Here is a 15,601-nt window from a genome sequence, read left to right as displayed (position 1 = left end):
TTCTATGGAAAAAATCCACTTTTTTTCCTTTGACGTGGCAAAGCCGGCAGCTGAATCCAGTCTGGAAAATAGTTGGGGCCTTTCAGGAAATCATGGTGGGGAGGCGGGTGTATGGTTTGTGGCCTCCATACAAAAGAACACGTCACTTTTTGGACTCTGTGTGTGCATGCAGTGTGGAAGGGAGGGAGGCAGCATCTGGAGCTATAAACACTTCCAGATGTGGGGGTTTTGCAGGGGCTGTTCTCTGTGACTCATAGGACGATGGGAGTTCTCACTTTTGCTGGGCTGCATCTTGTTAAAGAAAACTGTTTTAGAAGCCTGCTCTTTCATTCCCAAGTTCATTGTTTCTACATTCCTTCCATCAATTTTTAAGTTGTTACAGACTTCCATTGGTAAAACCTTTACCTTTTTCTTCTCAGTTTCCAAGTCAGGGGTACAAAAAGCCTGACAGGTTTTTTTACAGGCCACAGAACTCCTCCAAAGTTGCCAAGTCTATCCAAAAAAATCACTCTTCTTTTGTGTGTTTTGGGAGGGTTGGGATTTGCCCTTGCAGTCAGCTTTGTAAAAGGCATGAGGAATCCATTTCATCATCAAAATACCTAACCACCACTAAAAGTCTGAGGATGTTGGTTTCAAAAACTCTGTATAAAATTATTAAACAAAATCTGAATGATTTTCACCAGATATTGTAGGGGGGGGGGAAACAAAATGAGGAAATTTAAAATGCTTGGGCATTGGAAAAATGGTATCTTAGCGTTTTTCTGACAGCCTTAACAGGAATATAACAAGAGTGTTTCAATACAGCATATTTGCAAAAGAAAACTCTCTTTCAGATTAAGTAGTCAATGAAAAGGAAACCTCTGTGTGAATATGAGTCTTTTGGTGTCAGTCTAAGAGACTTGATGTAGGCATGGCTAAAACTCTGGCTTTGCTGGGATTTGTTTACCATTAAAGAACTTTTTTATTTTCTTTTTCTTCATTTTAACCAATATCCTTCCTATTAGAGTACCAACTTCACTTTTTAAGGAACAAAAGATCACATGTAGCTTTGTGGGTATTTTCCATCTCTTATAGGAGAAAGAAAAGAAATATATGCTGCCTCTGGACAACCTAAAAATAAGAGATGTGGAGAAAGGTTTCATGTCCAACAAGCATGTCTTTGCCATTTTTAATACAGAACAAAGGTAAGAGTAAACCTCCCCTTCATTCCAGATTGTTATAAGAAGTTGTTTAAATTCCTTGACTCAATTCACATGGATAACCTTGCCAGAAAACCAAAATGACAGAGACTCGCAGATTAGTGTTTGTGTCTGATAATCTTTCTCTCTCTCTGTGTATATGTGTATGTGTGTATATATATAATAGAATATATATGTGTGTGTGTACATATATGAGATAGAATGAATATATATATATATGTATACACACACACACACACATACACACACAAATGCACACACAAGTAAGCTGCAAGTTTTGTTCCGTCTTGTAAAAATACAGTATTACATTATAGCACAGACTAATAGCATTTGCATGAAAGCACTGATCTAGAAATTCAGTGTTTTTTTGTTTTAATGAAATAGCACTTTTTTCTCTTGCCTTCAGCCACCTTTCATACATATACTTATATTTTGAGAATTAAGTCAAATGTTTAACTTTGTCTTTTGTTGTATATGTTGTGGTGGAAGTTGGAGCTGTAGCAGAGCCAGGAACTTTACAAGGGTTTTGGCTGTGCTGTGGAGATACTGTTTTTGAAAAGAGATTAGCAAAGTACATTTGGTCTCTTGGCTTGTACAATAATTTCCATAAAATCTCCTTTAAAAAGTAATCACAGACAGTTCTCTGGTTGGATGAAGAGGAAAAAGTAGATCAAAGGAGAGCAGAGGTATATAGTGGTTAGAGCCTTTCCCTAATCTGTTGCTTTTTGAATATTTTAGACTACAATTTGAATCAGCCCTAAATGGTCAGCAGTGATAAGAATTGTATTTGAAAACATCTGGAGAAAAACAGGATGGAGACGCACATGTAATCCAAGGAAATGAAAGGCTGTTGATGATGAACACAAACTGTTCTGGGCATATAATGGCTAGCTAGAGTCGAAGTTCTGTAATATCTGATGAATCTTCCATCAATTGATATTTCTTAGAGTTTTACACATATATACATGCACATTATCCCTTTCGGAGTAAACAACATTATGCAAAGTAGAAAAAGAGCAAGTAATAGTAAGCAAAAGAAATTGGAGGCAACCCCTCCCCAAACAAACGGAAGAAATGTTTAAATTTAGTTTACACTAGCAACATTCATTATGCCTCATTCTCTTTGCCAGCCAACCTTGCTTCACATTTGTTCATACATCAGTTCATTTTGTTCTTTTGTTCTTTCTCTTTTCGAAGTTCTCCTCTACTCCATCCAACCATAATTTTCTTGGTCTTTCTCTCAACTCATTTTCTCTTCTGTCATATATTTTGTGATTCAAATCTCGCTCATTCTCGCTATATAATCAAATCACTTCAACATACTTCTTTTGTACTTGTCATTTACTTTTGTATTCAGTTCACATTTATTCATCATTCATTCATTATTTTTTTCTTCTTGTTTTTCCACACACATTCATCCTGCATTCAACTGACTTTTGTGTTTCTCCTGATATACAGGTAGTCCTCGGGTTATGACCATTCATTCAGCAACCGTTCAGAGTTGCAGCTGTGCTGAACAAATGGTACTTATGAACAGTCCTTGGAGTTTCAGCTGTCACAGTGTCCCCACAGTCATGGGGGACTTGGTACCGGGTGCTTGGTACCCAGCTTGTGATTGCAACATCACAGTGAGCTGTGGTCACGTGATCGTGATTTCCAACGTTCCTTGCAGGCTTCCCACAACCAAAGTCAATGGGGAAGCCAGCAGGAAGTTGAAAGTTGTGATCACGTGAGGTCCTTTCTTAACGACCCATGTGGTCCTCATTTAACAATGGCAATTGGTACTGCCAGGCTTGCTGTTGCTAAGCAGTGTGGTCATGTGATGACATGCTTTACGACCGCATTGCTTAGCAATGGAAATTCTGGTCTCAATTGCCGTTGTAACCCGAGGAGTACCTGTACTCACATTTCCACTTAAAAAGTGGGTGAAGTGCATACTTTATACTCAGCGATTTTTGCTTCTCTCAACAACAACAGACAACAGATATTACCCATTACATTTCTATCAGTATTAGCATATCTTAAAATTTCTCCATATATTTTTCCATTTCCCCCATCAACCTTGGTCTTCTTCATGGCATATATAATATTCACTCAAATCATTTGGGTTCTGAACCAATCACAGAGGTCATCTGCATAGAAAAGTACACAAACAATCTTATTCCCCAACCAACATGCTGCTAATGTCATTATAGGCAAATCAAAAATTATTGGCTATATTTAGTAAATACAGATCTGTATGATATTTCTGTTATTCTTAGTGCATAATGTGGATGTTTTCTCTCATTTAATTAGATGTGTAATTCCTTTGTTCTCATGCATTCCTACTCTAGAAATGTATACAAAGATCTGCGTCAGATTGAACTTGCCTGCGATTCTCAGGAAGACGTGGACAGCTGGAAGGCATCCTTCCTTCGTGCTGGTGTTTATCCTGAGAAAGACCAAGTAAATATTGCTCAGATTTTTAGCTGAAATGGAGGGAGGGAATTGCTAAAGGATTTCCTATCAGTTATTGCCATTGTCTGGAAGCTCCTCGTGCCTTAAAATCAGGGGTGGGCAACCTTTTTCATGCTGGGTGACACAATGCAACAAACTGGCAGAAGATTGCAGGGAGCTCTTCAGGTGTGGTGCTATCACTGAAGAGGTTGAGGCCTGACCTTTTCAGCCAACTTGTGTTTTTGAAAATTGTGAAGGTGTTTTAAGATAAGGAACAGATACATTTTCCCTCACAGAGGCCTATTTTTTCTGTTTTTATTTTGTCATTTTCATGCCAAAAATGCAACCTTGAAAATCTGAAAATGTCAGATTTCAGCAACTATCTTAAGTGGTTTAAGTGCTGCCAGGAGGAATCAGATACAGATAGCCCTTGCTTAATGATCCTAATTGGGACCAGAATTTCCATCACTAAGTGAAGCAGTTGTTAGGCGAAATATCACGTGACCACACCAGTTAGCGATGGCAGTTCCTGTAGTCCCAATTGCAGTTGTTAGGCAAGGACTGCGCTGTTGTTAGGCAAGGACCTCACGTTTTTTCTGCCCTGCAACTCCCCCTACCCACCTCTCCCCCCCAATCTCTGCCCTTTTGGCCGCCCTACACTCCCCAGCTGACCTTCACCATCTTCCTCCTGCTGCTGATGAGGTGTGCTGGGCTGAGGCAGCTGCTGGCCCTTCATGAGGCCTTGTGCAGCCTTGCGAAGGGCCAGCAGCTGCCTTGCACAGGTGCACCTCATCAGCAGTGGAAGGAAGAAGATGATGAAATGGGGGTGGCAGGGGTGGCAGAGTGCAGGGTGGCCCAAAGGGCAGAGATGGAGGAGAGAGAACAGGTGGGGGGGAGTTGAAGTGCATACTATAAATGCAGTTGGGCTGTCAAGTGCCCAAATTTTATCACATGATTGCAGGGGCGCTGCAACGCCTATAAGTTCAAGGTCCGGCTGTAATTACTATTCGTTCAGTGCCATCATATCTTTGAACGATTGCTGAATGAATGATTGTTAAGCAGGGGGAAACAAGTTAATTCTTCAGGACTAACATGGTAATTGTTCAATACAGAAATCAGTAGCTTTGCTTGCTGGGCATTATATTCTGAATAAGACAGATCATGTTCCAACATTTTTATAGTATTTCATTAAGACTTTTTGGGAAGAAGTAAGGAAGTTGAGAGAAATTCTCCATCACAACCTACTGAAATTAAGTTACAATGTAGATGCAAAAAGTACAGGTAGTCCTTGTTTAGCAACTGCCTTGTCAAACGACTGTTTGCAAATACAGTGGTAATAAATGGTAGTAAAAAAATCATTTTCTGACCAATGTGCACACTTACAACCAAATTTCATGTGCCTGACACAGTGCACACCAGAGTGAGAGTAATGATGGCATAGCTGTACAAGAGACCTTGATCTAAATGAGATAGCAGCAGCCAGCAATCTTCGCAGTGTCTCACACTGTGTTGTGGTTCACTTAACGACTGTTGCTTAGCAACCATTTCTCCAGAATCAGTTGCGGTTGCTAAACAAGAACTACCTGTAGTATTGATATGAATAAAGAAGAATTCAAGAGCCAAAAATAATGACAAAGCAGATATTCCTTTGAGACAATCCAGACATCCAGTCTTTATCATCACTAGGAATTGAGTGAAATGAGAAGCATGATCAGTTGAGATAAAGGAAAACTTTTATTTTGCATAAAAGTTGAGTTTCTTAGTCAAATGTGCAGATGATATAAAATGCTTTTAGACATTTAATACTATTCCTGAATTAGCTATGTAGCAATGCCCATTTTTCCTACATGCAGGTAGAAAATGAAGATGGGGTTCAGGAAAATACCTTTTCCATGGATCCTCAACTGGAACGCCAAGTAGAAACTATTCGCAATCTTGTTGATTCATATGTTGGGATCATCAACAAATCCATCCGAGACCTTATGCCAAAGACAATAATGCACCTAATGATAAATAATGTAAGTATGGGTTGATAATTTATTTTGCCTGGGTGGCAGAGGGTTGAAGCTTGATGTTGTTCTTAGGCCCAACAGATCATCTCTCACTCTCAAAATAGCAGTTGTAAACCTCACAAATTATTACTTTTTAAATAATAAAAAATTCTGTTCTCTCATGAACAGGTTCCTTAGAAAGCCTGATTGTACAGCTTCTAATGGTTCTAGGGGCTCTTATATGCACATATTTGGAACCTGTAGGATAGCTGTGATATTACAGTAGAGTCTCATTTAACCGACCTTCGCTTATCCGACATTCTGTCTTATCCGACGCCCCTAAAAAAACCACAACACGCATAAATCAACGAGAAAAGTGTGCTGCTTGTGTGCGAGTGTGAGTGTACTCTTTCTTGTCGCTCCTGACAGTGCAGCATCGCAACGCAAAAATGAATTGCAACAGGCACAGCAGATCTTTTTTTTTTTTTTTTTAACCGCACTCAATCATTACTGTGTGTTATCCAACATTTTCACTTATCCGATGTTCTGCCGGCCCGTTTATGTCGGATAAGTGAGACTCTACTGTACTTTTGCCTCAAATAGTTTGTCCACAGGTATATAATTATCTCCTGTTGTGAGTGTGGAAGAGCAGGCTGCTTAGCAAAATTGCAGGCACCTATGCTGCCTTCTTTCCCTCCCACTTGAGCCTTCTCCCTAGAATCAGGCATGGCAGAATTGCCAGTAAACCTGCAACCTTGACACAGGTGTGGGAGGAGGTGGGGGGAGACACGTGTTTTGTTGCTCTGCAGCCACCAGCAGCCAAATAAAAGAAGGCGTTTTTCCTGCAGAAGGAGTGAATGGTCCCAAAAAGAGGGAAAGAAGTATAGCAGCACAGCAAGGCAAAGCACAATATAAAAAATGTGTAAGAGCTCTACATGCTGGCCATTAACAGAACAAGAAGAAAATCTCAGAGAGAGGGGACTTAAGACAGGACAGGCTTAAAAAAGAGATGTTGATCCCTAATAGTAATAGTATAGGGCATAGTATATAGGTAATTATAATAGAATAATAGGTAATAATAATAGTAATTGAATAGTAATAGTATAGAGTATTATATAAACATTGTCATAGTATATTGTAATAGTAATTATGGTAATAGTATAGATAGTAATAGAAGAAATACTCACATATAACTTCTATATGTTTTTTTTTAGAAAATAAAATACCTTTCCAGTCCTTACAGGGAGATATAAAGAACACCTGTCCAGGGTCCAGTGCGTTTGTGTCTCTCTTGAGTCTGGGTCAATCTAATTGGGTACAATTTAAAAAAGAACCCGTGACAATGCAAAAAAATCTTAGTATGGCAGCTACACTTAACCTGATTTTCCAACAAAAATTGTTCAGCATTATCAGGTACCCTACTCAGAGGCCAAAAATACAGGGTTTTTAAAATATATATATATTACCCTCTGCCATTAGAAGGTTGTCTGTCCCTGTTTTAATCCTTAATATGGTTTGTTTCATTTAGATTTAATGTATTATGTGAATTCGACCATTGTGGTTTTTAAACCTTGTTTATTAGTGTGTTACATGAGCTCAAACAACCATATGATCTATGGGAACCCAGCCATAATGCAGCAGATAGTGGAGGCCAGGCTAGTCTTTGGAAATACTGAGTGCAGCATCCCATGTGGCTGTGGGGGAAGTGCCCTTCCCTGTCACTACTTCCAATGAACTGATGGCCCGGGTTAAGATTTAAACCAGCCTCTTGATGTTACTCCACTCTTGATCTATCCAACCCAGCCTATTGTACTTGGAAAGCATTATATTTTCTATATGCCCAATATCACCTATCCCTCACAGACCAAGGAATTCATCCACTCGGAGCTGCTGGCCTACCTGTACTCCTCTGCAGACCAAAACAGCTTGATGGAGGAATCAGCAGACCAGGCACAGCGCAGGGATGACATGTTGCGAATGTACCATGCCCTGAAGGAAGCACTGAACATAATTGGAGACATTACTACCAGTACAGTTTCCACACCAGTTCCTCCTCCTGTGGATGACACGTGGTTGCAGGCTGGGAGCAGTGGGCACAGGTGAGTTGGTGTAGGAGTTGGTTCTATTATGCTGTTTGTTAAGGTGGGGGATGGGACTTAGCAAAGCCACAAGTGACTGTCACAGCTGAATGGGATCAGTCCAGATTCTTGACTTGGCACTGTATAGTTGGCTCATCCCTTCTAGAATGTCAACACTGAACTAGATACATGATCCTGTATGTGTGTGTGTGTTAGTAAGGCTTCTAACTCTGTCATAATATTGTTCAGCAGGATTTTCAAATAAGATTTTTTTGTACAGCAGATTTTTTTTTTACCTAAAAGAACACTCTTGTACTGCTTTTGAAATAAACTCTTTATGCATTATTGCTGGGTGCTTTGCCTGAAAATTAACAACTTTATTTGGAGTTCTATTACCTTAAATTATGTTGTTTTGATATGTCTTTTTTCTTTCCTTTACAGCCCAACTTCACAGCGCAGGCCTCCTTCTACTGTGTTGCCTCCAGGGAGACCTCCAGCTGTGAGAGGCCCCATGCCTGGCCCTCCCTTGATTCCAGTGCCAGTAGCAGGCTCATCCTCTTTTATGGCACCACCCATTCCTTCACGACCGCAAAGTGCATTTATTGCTAACAATGACCCTTTCTCAGCCCCGCCTCAGATTCCCTCACGACCGGCGCGTATTCCACCTGGTATCCCTCCAGGTGTACCCAGGTAAGGGCCAGTTCAGAATTCCCTCAGCTCATTTTTCCTTTGACTTGGAGGGCTATGGCATAAGTCTGGAGCTTATGGAATAGTCACAGTCTTTGTCCCTGCATAAACTTATTAATTTTGAATAGATATAGAAGATACCTATATTTAGATACTCTCTAGAAAACTAGAAAATAGCTTATGCAGCATCTTGGTATGGTGCAGTTTTTCTATAATGGTTGAAAGATCTGGGTAAACTTTAAGAGCCTTGTTCCTTTCACATCCAAAGAGGTAATTTTTGCCTTGACTTTTTCTTCAAAAGCTGAAATGGGAGGGAAGGAGAAAGAGACGACATCCATTTAAACTTAGGCTGTCCAGAGGATAAGCAATAGTTCTATAACATTTGCTTGCTATCTAGTTGAATCCAAAGGCACGGGGAGGGGAGGGTTTGCTGCATATGGTATAGAAGTTCAGAAGCAGGCAAGTTAAATGGGCAGGTAGGTTGGAGCACTTGTATTTGGCAATGTCTGTCCAATTTACACCTTCTATTTCTCTGTTTTCTCTGCAGCAGAAGACCCCCTGCAGCACCGAACCGGCCCACCATTATCAGACCAACTGAGCCCTCCTTGTTAGATTAACCACAATCACTACCCAGAGGGGAAGGCAATATTGCTTGTTAACTATCTTGTGGAGAGAACTCATGCTTAATTTTTTGTGTAAAAGAGCTCTTTGTAACTGGTCAGTTATAGCCAAGGCCCATTTTTCCCATTTCTCCTCTTCCCTTTCCTTCCCACAATAATACAACCACGGCAACAGGTGTCAAGGAATAGGTGCTGTCGGTTGGTTACCTGTAAATAGCTCTGAGAGGCCAAGCATTCCTGTAGTATTTCTCTCTCTATCCCTGGGTCTTGGCTAGGGAAGGATTTGGTGACCAGTGTCTTCCCTTCTGGGAAGAGGGGGATTGATTTCTTCACGATTTTTCATGGTGGCCATACCAGGCCCATTCCACATGGGAACATGGAGGATTCTGTTTTGTGGAATTGTTTTGCACTTTGTTGGAAATAGAGAAACAACCCCCTACTTGAGTGATTGTGATGAGAGTGCCTGTGAATGTGTAAAAGTGGAGAGTTTGTATTTCCACTAACACTTGTTAGAATCTCCTTCTGCCATTAATGTTGATTGGATTTGTCTATCTTCTCCACCACCCTTTAATTTCTTTGTGTTATAATATATATGAAATCTCCTTCTTAGACTGCTTTACCTTTCCACCATGACATTTTAGTACAACATTGATCAATTTATTTCTATATAGCTCTGAAAAATAATGGAACTGCAAATAAAAAATGGCTAATAAATCCAATATATGAAACTGGAGCAAGATTTTACCAAACAGAATAATTGGAAGGAGGAAGGCACCAAGTTGTTTTTGAGCCTCAGGTATAGTGCTGACTTCTATGCCATGCTACCCTTTGCACAACCAGTGATTATGCTTCAATGGAAGCGGCAATCTTATGTTGCCAGCTACAGCCTGGGATGAGCTTGATGTAATACCAGGGAAGACCAATGGCCAGTTGCAGGGGATGTCTTAGTCATTTTAGAACTATCACTTTAATATAAGATTGGCCAGGATGATTACTCAGCCTCCTATGGAGAAGTGGTAAGGGAGAGGCAGGATTTCAAAAACTTTGCAAGATTGTCATCGTTTGCAGAGATTACTACTGTGGAAAGACTTTCCTGTTTGCCTCATGCAGGAGATTTGTTTGTCCTTCAGTTCAGCTTGACTATGTTCGCTTCTAGGTTGAGGCAGATTCTTTATGGCAAATGCTGTCCCAAAATAGATTTCATGGCACCAGTGATTAAAGTTCCCTCTGTCCCACAGGAACTCATATAGGAGTCTGTGGTCTCTGAAAAGCATTTTTTTTCATGTTGGCTACTCCATCTTTTGAATCATTATTATTCCAGGAGTTTGTGGAACAAGACTGGAGCCTTGTGAACAGACTAGTAAAGCACTCTGCCCTCCCTGGGCTGTGGTTGTATATATTTCTTCATAAAACAGACTGTATTGATACTTGTATGATTCTAGATTTTTTAAAGTAAGACAGTTGCCCCCACCCACTCTCACTTGTACAAGTGTATCAGGGATACCTTTGCCCTTCCTGCGACAAGACATATGGAACAGCAATACAAAAACACGTACCACCTGCCTTAATGCTTCCTTCCAATGACCTCTCCCTTTTTATTTGACCTGGAACAGAAGTTGCTTGCCTCATGTCCTAGAGTATATAACCTTTCCAGAGACAGTGCTAACTTTGTGCCTTTATTATTGCTTAAATTCTATGCCATCTGCCTGAATAACCAGCACTGTCTTCCTGTAAATGTCCCTCTATTGCCAAAGTCATTACCAAGGGCTTTGAACCTCTTTTGCAGTACAAAAACTTCTCCAAAAACTGGTGCTTGCCTGGTAGCATGGACTTCTACCTTAATTCATTTGTTCTGATTTGTTGTCTCTTGACTCTTTGTTACCATGTGTGAAGGGGTTATTATATCTTCTCTCCATCTTTAGAAGAAAAAAGCTCCCAGCAGTTTGAGATAAGTGCCTCCATTATGTATCCAATTAATAAACTAAAATAAAGGGAAATTCTGCTGGTGGAAGGTCTCTACCAATTTGTGGTGTTGACTTTTTATGCATTTTTTATTCTATTAGTTCTCAACACATACTTAAGGACTATTGGGCTTGGAGTGAATAGAAAAACGTAAGTTCATGTTTCTCTTAACTAACTTCTGTCCAAATAGCAATAGCCTGAGTAATCTCTGATTTCTTGAGCCTGCTTGGTATGATTTCTGACCTGGAGGCAAGTAGTATCTAGTAAAAGCAACTGAATTTACAATTACAGACTTAATGACACTAATGCAACTAATACCTTTATCCTACCTTTTGTATGGATGTTTACAGTTATTCTTCCCCTTACTATTTGTCATCTCACAATTAAATTATAGTGATTAAACAAGTATTTTAAAAGTGACTCTTGTAGGATCTAGTGGGATATATGGAGCAGGTCCACCTTGTATTGCAGAACTTGACCAGCCTCTGTAGCAGAAAGACCATTAATATAGAGAAAGGTGTTAGTTGCCTCTCTCAAAGGAAATCCCCATATAGTGTTGCAGACATAGAAGACCTTTCAACAAATAGTAAGGAATTCATTCAGTTGCTCATATTGAAGGGTAAATATATCTTTAAGTTACCCAAATTTATAATTATAGTTTCATGTATTTTATGCATATAATAATCATGAAAAATAGTAGATTTCAGACACATATTTTCTAATATATTTTTGTAATATTCAATTTATTATGATGTTAAATTTATCTCTTACAAATACATAGAATGGACTGAGCAAACAGAAGGGTTTTCCAATCCAAAGTTATATCCCAAACTAGCACATTTTGCCCAATGTGTTACTGTTATTTCTTCATGCACTATCTTGCTAAAGTATTGCAGCTCTTACAAGCTTTCCAATGGATTATGTCTATGTATAGTCCACTGTCCCAATCAATTGTATGCCACATCCAATGACATGTTATACATGTTTTAGATTTCATTTTTATGAGTTTACATTTTTGCTTTTAAAAATATTGTTAATTTTTTTAAAAATTGCCCAAAATGCGTAATACGTTTAGGTTGTGGAATAAAACGTTGGGTTCCATCCATGGCTAATTGGTTTAATGGATAATAGGTCTCCTTAAGGGTGACTTTGGTTACATCCACAAATTAGTTATGATTAATAATTTCTTCTTCCCCAAATACTTCCTAACATTGTTGCAGTCTTTCCAAAATATAGGTGAAATTGGATCTGTCAGGTACATCTCTAACCATTTGTGTTATAATTAGAATGGAGTATTTACATGATTACTTAAATTGATGTAAAAAAATTCTTAAATGGTTGTTCCCAGTTATTTGGACAAAGATTTTAAAATGTTTATTTTTATTACTTCTAAAAAAGGCTACCTTGTATGTTTTACTCTTATTTTATTTGAGAGTTAAAAGGAAGCATTCTAAAATGAAATTTGCATTATTTAAAAACTAAACTGTGGTTCAAAAAATTATTGTATCCTCCTACAATTGTATGCATGTTCAATTGAGATGACACCCTCAGAAGGATTTTACAATCCATTTTCCTTCATTTTCCTCTTTCAAGAATTAAACCCACTAATACAGTATTTGTAGTGCTTCTCTTTAAAACACATAGACTGAAATGCAGTTTAAACTTTTTAAAAAAATATTTTCATCCATACGATTTTTAGATGTCTTAAACCTCATATTAGTCAGCATACCAGATCTTATACTAATCTCCTACATGGTCCTATGGATTAAAGAGCAAGAATAGGAGTAAATGGACAGTTTTACATTGGAGAGACATAACACAGTATGGTTTATTGGAACAATTACTTCTTGCTTATAAATTGCCTGAGTTAGGCATGTACAATCAGATTTCAAAGTTTATAATAAATGAAATTAAATGAAAGCCCCACCCCTGGACTGGATAAATAGCCCATAAAAAGGCAAGTGCCCTTCATAGGAAGCACATGTGAAGTAATACATTATTGATTCTAAAAATCCCAACTTCTTGTATATATTAACGGGTCTGTGCTGAAAATGACGATCAAGACAGTGACCTTGGGAGTCCTGGTGAATAACTAAATATAATGTTAGTGCAGTAATGATAAAAAAGGAACTGTGGGAGTAGAGGGGACTTCTGTGTTTGGGATCATTAGGAACAGAAATGAAAATAAAACTGCCAATATAACTGTGCCGTGTATATAAATCTCTAATGAAATCCCACTTGGAAGATTGTGTGCAGGATTGATTGATTGATCATATTTGTATAGCTCATAGTGTGATTCTATTTATATAGATCATAGTATGATCTCTAGACCTCAAAAAATATTGGTAGAACTGGAAATGGGCAATCAAAATGATTAGTGGAATAGAGCTCTGTTATGAGGAAGGACAAAATATTGGAGCTTTCTAGTTTAGAGTGAGTGTTGATAAGGGGAGCTTATAGAAGGTGATATTATAGAAAGTCATGTGTAGTGTGGAAACGTGGACAGAACAAACTGCATCACAATCTTAAAACCCAAGATCATCCATTAAAACTAACAGAAGAATTTGATATACTGCATAGTTAAATTATGGGATTTATTGCCATCCAATATGATACAGAGGCACCCATTTAAATTATTTTAAAAGGGAACTCAATTCAGATTCAGAAAGGATCAGGCTATACAGAATACAGAATACTTTAATGGCCAAGTATAAAATATATACAAGGAATTTGTCTTTGGTGACGAACGGCACGATCCACAGTGTGTTTGGATAGCAACAGAAAAATAATAATAACACTACACAGTAAAATAACTTTTTCAAAGGGAGAAGCCATTGTCCAGCACATATCGAGTCATGTAGTGTTTAACAGAGCAATGGCACAAGGGAAAAAACTATTCCGATATCTAGATGTTTTAACATATGGTGCTCTGTAACGCCGTCCTGAAGGAAGAACTTGGAACAGTTTATATCCAGGACGGGAAGAGTCTGCAGATATCCTCCCTGCCCTCCTTTTGACCCTCACAGTATGCAGTTCTTCTATAGAAGGCAGGTGGGTTGCAATTATCCTTTCTGCAGACTTAACTATCCGTTGGAGTCTGAGTCTGTCCTGTTTGGTTGCAGAATCAAACCAGACAGTTATAGAGGAACTCAATGATTCCCCTGTAAAACTGTACCAAGAACTCCTGGGATAATTTAAACTTCCTAAGTTGCCGCTATCAGAAACTACTTGTCTTCATAGCTCTCCTCTGCATTCATGGGCTTCCCAAATGCATTTGTTTGACCAGCTTTGGAATACAGGTAGGCCTTGACTTACAACCACAGTTGGAACCGGAATTTCCATCGCTAAGTGATGCAGTCATAAAGCACAATGTCATGTGACTGCATTGCTTAGCGATGGCAATCCTGGGCAGTCCCAGTTGCCGTTGTAACCCCAAGACGTGTGGGTTGTTAAGCGGGAAGAGGCAGGAGTCCCAGGTAAGGAGCGCAGAGGTACTGTGGGAAGGTGGGGGAGGCGTGGGAGGGCCGGTGCAGGCCACCCATGAATTGGCGGGGTGCGGTGTGAGCTCAGGAAGGCCAGGGAAAGAATATTATTTATTAAATTTATACGCCGCCCATCTCTCCCAGAGAGTAACTGTTGAATATTGCTGCAGCTCAGAGGCTTCTTGGCATGCTGCAGCTCTGAGGCTGCAAGTTTTGTGCTCCGCAAAGCCCAGCCCCAGCCCAGCAGCATGGCGGTGCAGCGCAGCAGTCCGAAGCCCAGTCCTACCCTGGCCTGGCAGCATGGTGCAAAGCTGCCACTCCCTGGGAAGCCCCAGTTGCCCTCACCACCCTGCACTCCGAGACTCCTGCCACCCTGTGCTCTGCCACCCCAGCTGATCTTGCTCCTGCTGCTGGCAAGGCATGCCTGCCCTGGCCCTTCACAAGGCCATTTAACACACACACAAACGGTAAAGGGTTTGGTTGCAATTACAATAAAAATATACTAAAAAAGAAAAGTATAGTTAAAACCATGATATTTTTATATGAATCTTAGGAGTTTTATATAAAGAAAAAATATAGTAAGCACCTCTAAAGCCTTTCTTTTATTTATATGAAAAAATGGCAGTGTTGTTACAATGCTAAATTATGTGTTTAATGAAAGTTAAATCCAGTTCTTTTAGGCTGATTTTGGAGAGGCACAGGGAGCTGCCCCATTGTGTGAATATAAATGTTTTAGGAAGTTAAGAATTCATACTAACATTAGAAGCCTTCATGACCAGCCTTGACTTCCTTTTGTAGAACCCTGATTGTAGTGCATAGAAAAGGCAATTTTAAACTCACCCACTCTAATGAATTGATTCTATTCTGTATTTTTAGTTGACCTATTTAAGATTCCCTGCAGCAAACAATGACTATTTTGAATTCTCAGAGCCTTATATAAGAAACCAGTTACTTGATTTCCTCTATAAATATGTAGAAAACAGGAATAAACAGGTCAAATTCCAGTTTCTTTTAAATATATACAGTATATTGTTGCTATTGACCAGGTTCAGAATCATCTAGGAACTGAGAGTTCAGTAAGACTTTCTCATTTTATGCACATTTGGGGGGAAATTACCATTACACATACCCACAAATAGGTAAATG

The 15,601-nt window shown here is 39.3% G+C and overlaps 1 protein-coding gene across 4 annotated transcripts in view; it reads left to right on the top strand.

The window, feature by feature from the left end:
- DNM2 (dynamin 2) overlaps positions 1 to 12,588 on the top strand; it is an 84,396-nt gene extending 71,808 nt beyond the window's left edge. For 2 of the 4 annotated variants that reach the window (XM_025167815.2, XM_088137579.1), the window contains exons 15-20: positions 1,075 to 1,184; positions 3,533 to 3,644; positions 5,489 to 5,653; positions 7,490 to 7,725; positions 8,146 to 8,394; positions 8,942 to 12,588. In XM_025167815.2, the coding sequence (XP_025023583.1) occupies positions 1,075 to 1,184; positions 3,533 to 3,644; positions 5,489 to 5,653; positions 7,490 to 7,725; positions 8,146 to 8,394; positions 8,942 to 9,008 (939 nt within the window). In that variant the 3' untranslated portion in view covers positions 9,009 to 12,588. Of the gene's footprint in view, positions 1 to 1,074; positions 1,185 to 3,532; positions 3,645 to 5,488; positions 5,654 to 7,489; positions 7,726 to 8,145; positions 8,395 to 8,938 lie in introns of all 4 variants that reach the window. The other 2 variants (XM_015888387.3, XM_007430016.4) reach the window with 1 other exon arrangement.
- The last annotated feature ends 3,013 nt before the right edge of the window (positions 12,589 to 15,601 follow it).

Source organism: Python bivittatus, unplaced genomic scaffold (genome assembly GCF_059951505.1).
Source record: "Python bivittatus isolate LINGU-HERP-01145 unplaced genomic scaffold, Pbiv_v1 ctg000220_np1212, whole genome shotgun sequence".
In the NCBI taxonomy this organism is placed as follows: Eukaryota; Metazoa; Chordata; class Lepidosauria; order Squamata; family Pythonidae; genus Python; species Python bivittatus.
Note: the sequence above shows the minus strand (reverse complement) of the source record. Positions and strands in the feature narration are given on the sequence as shown.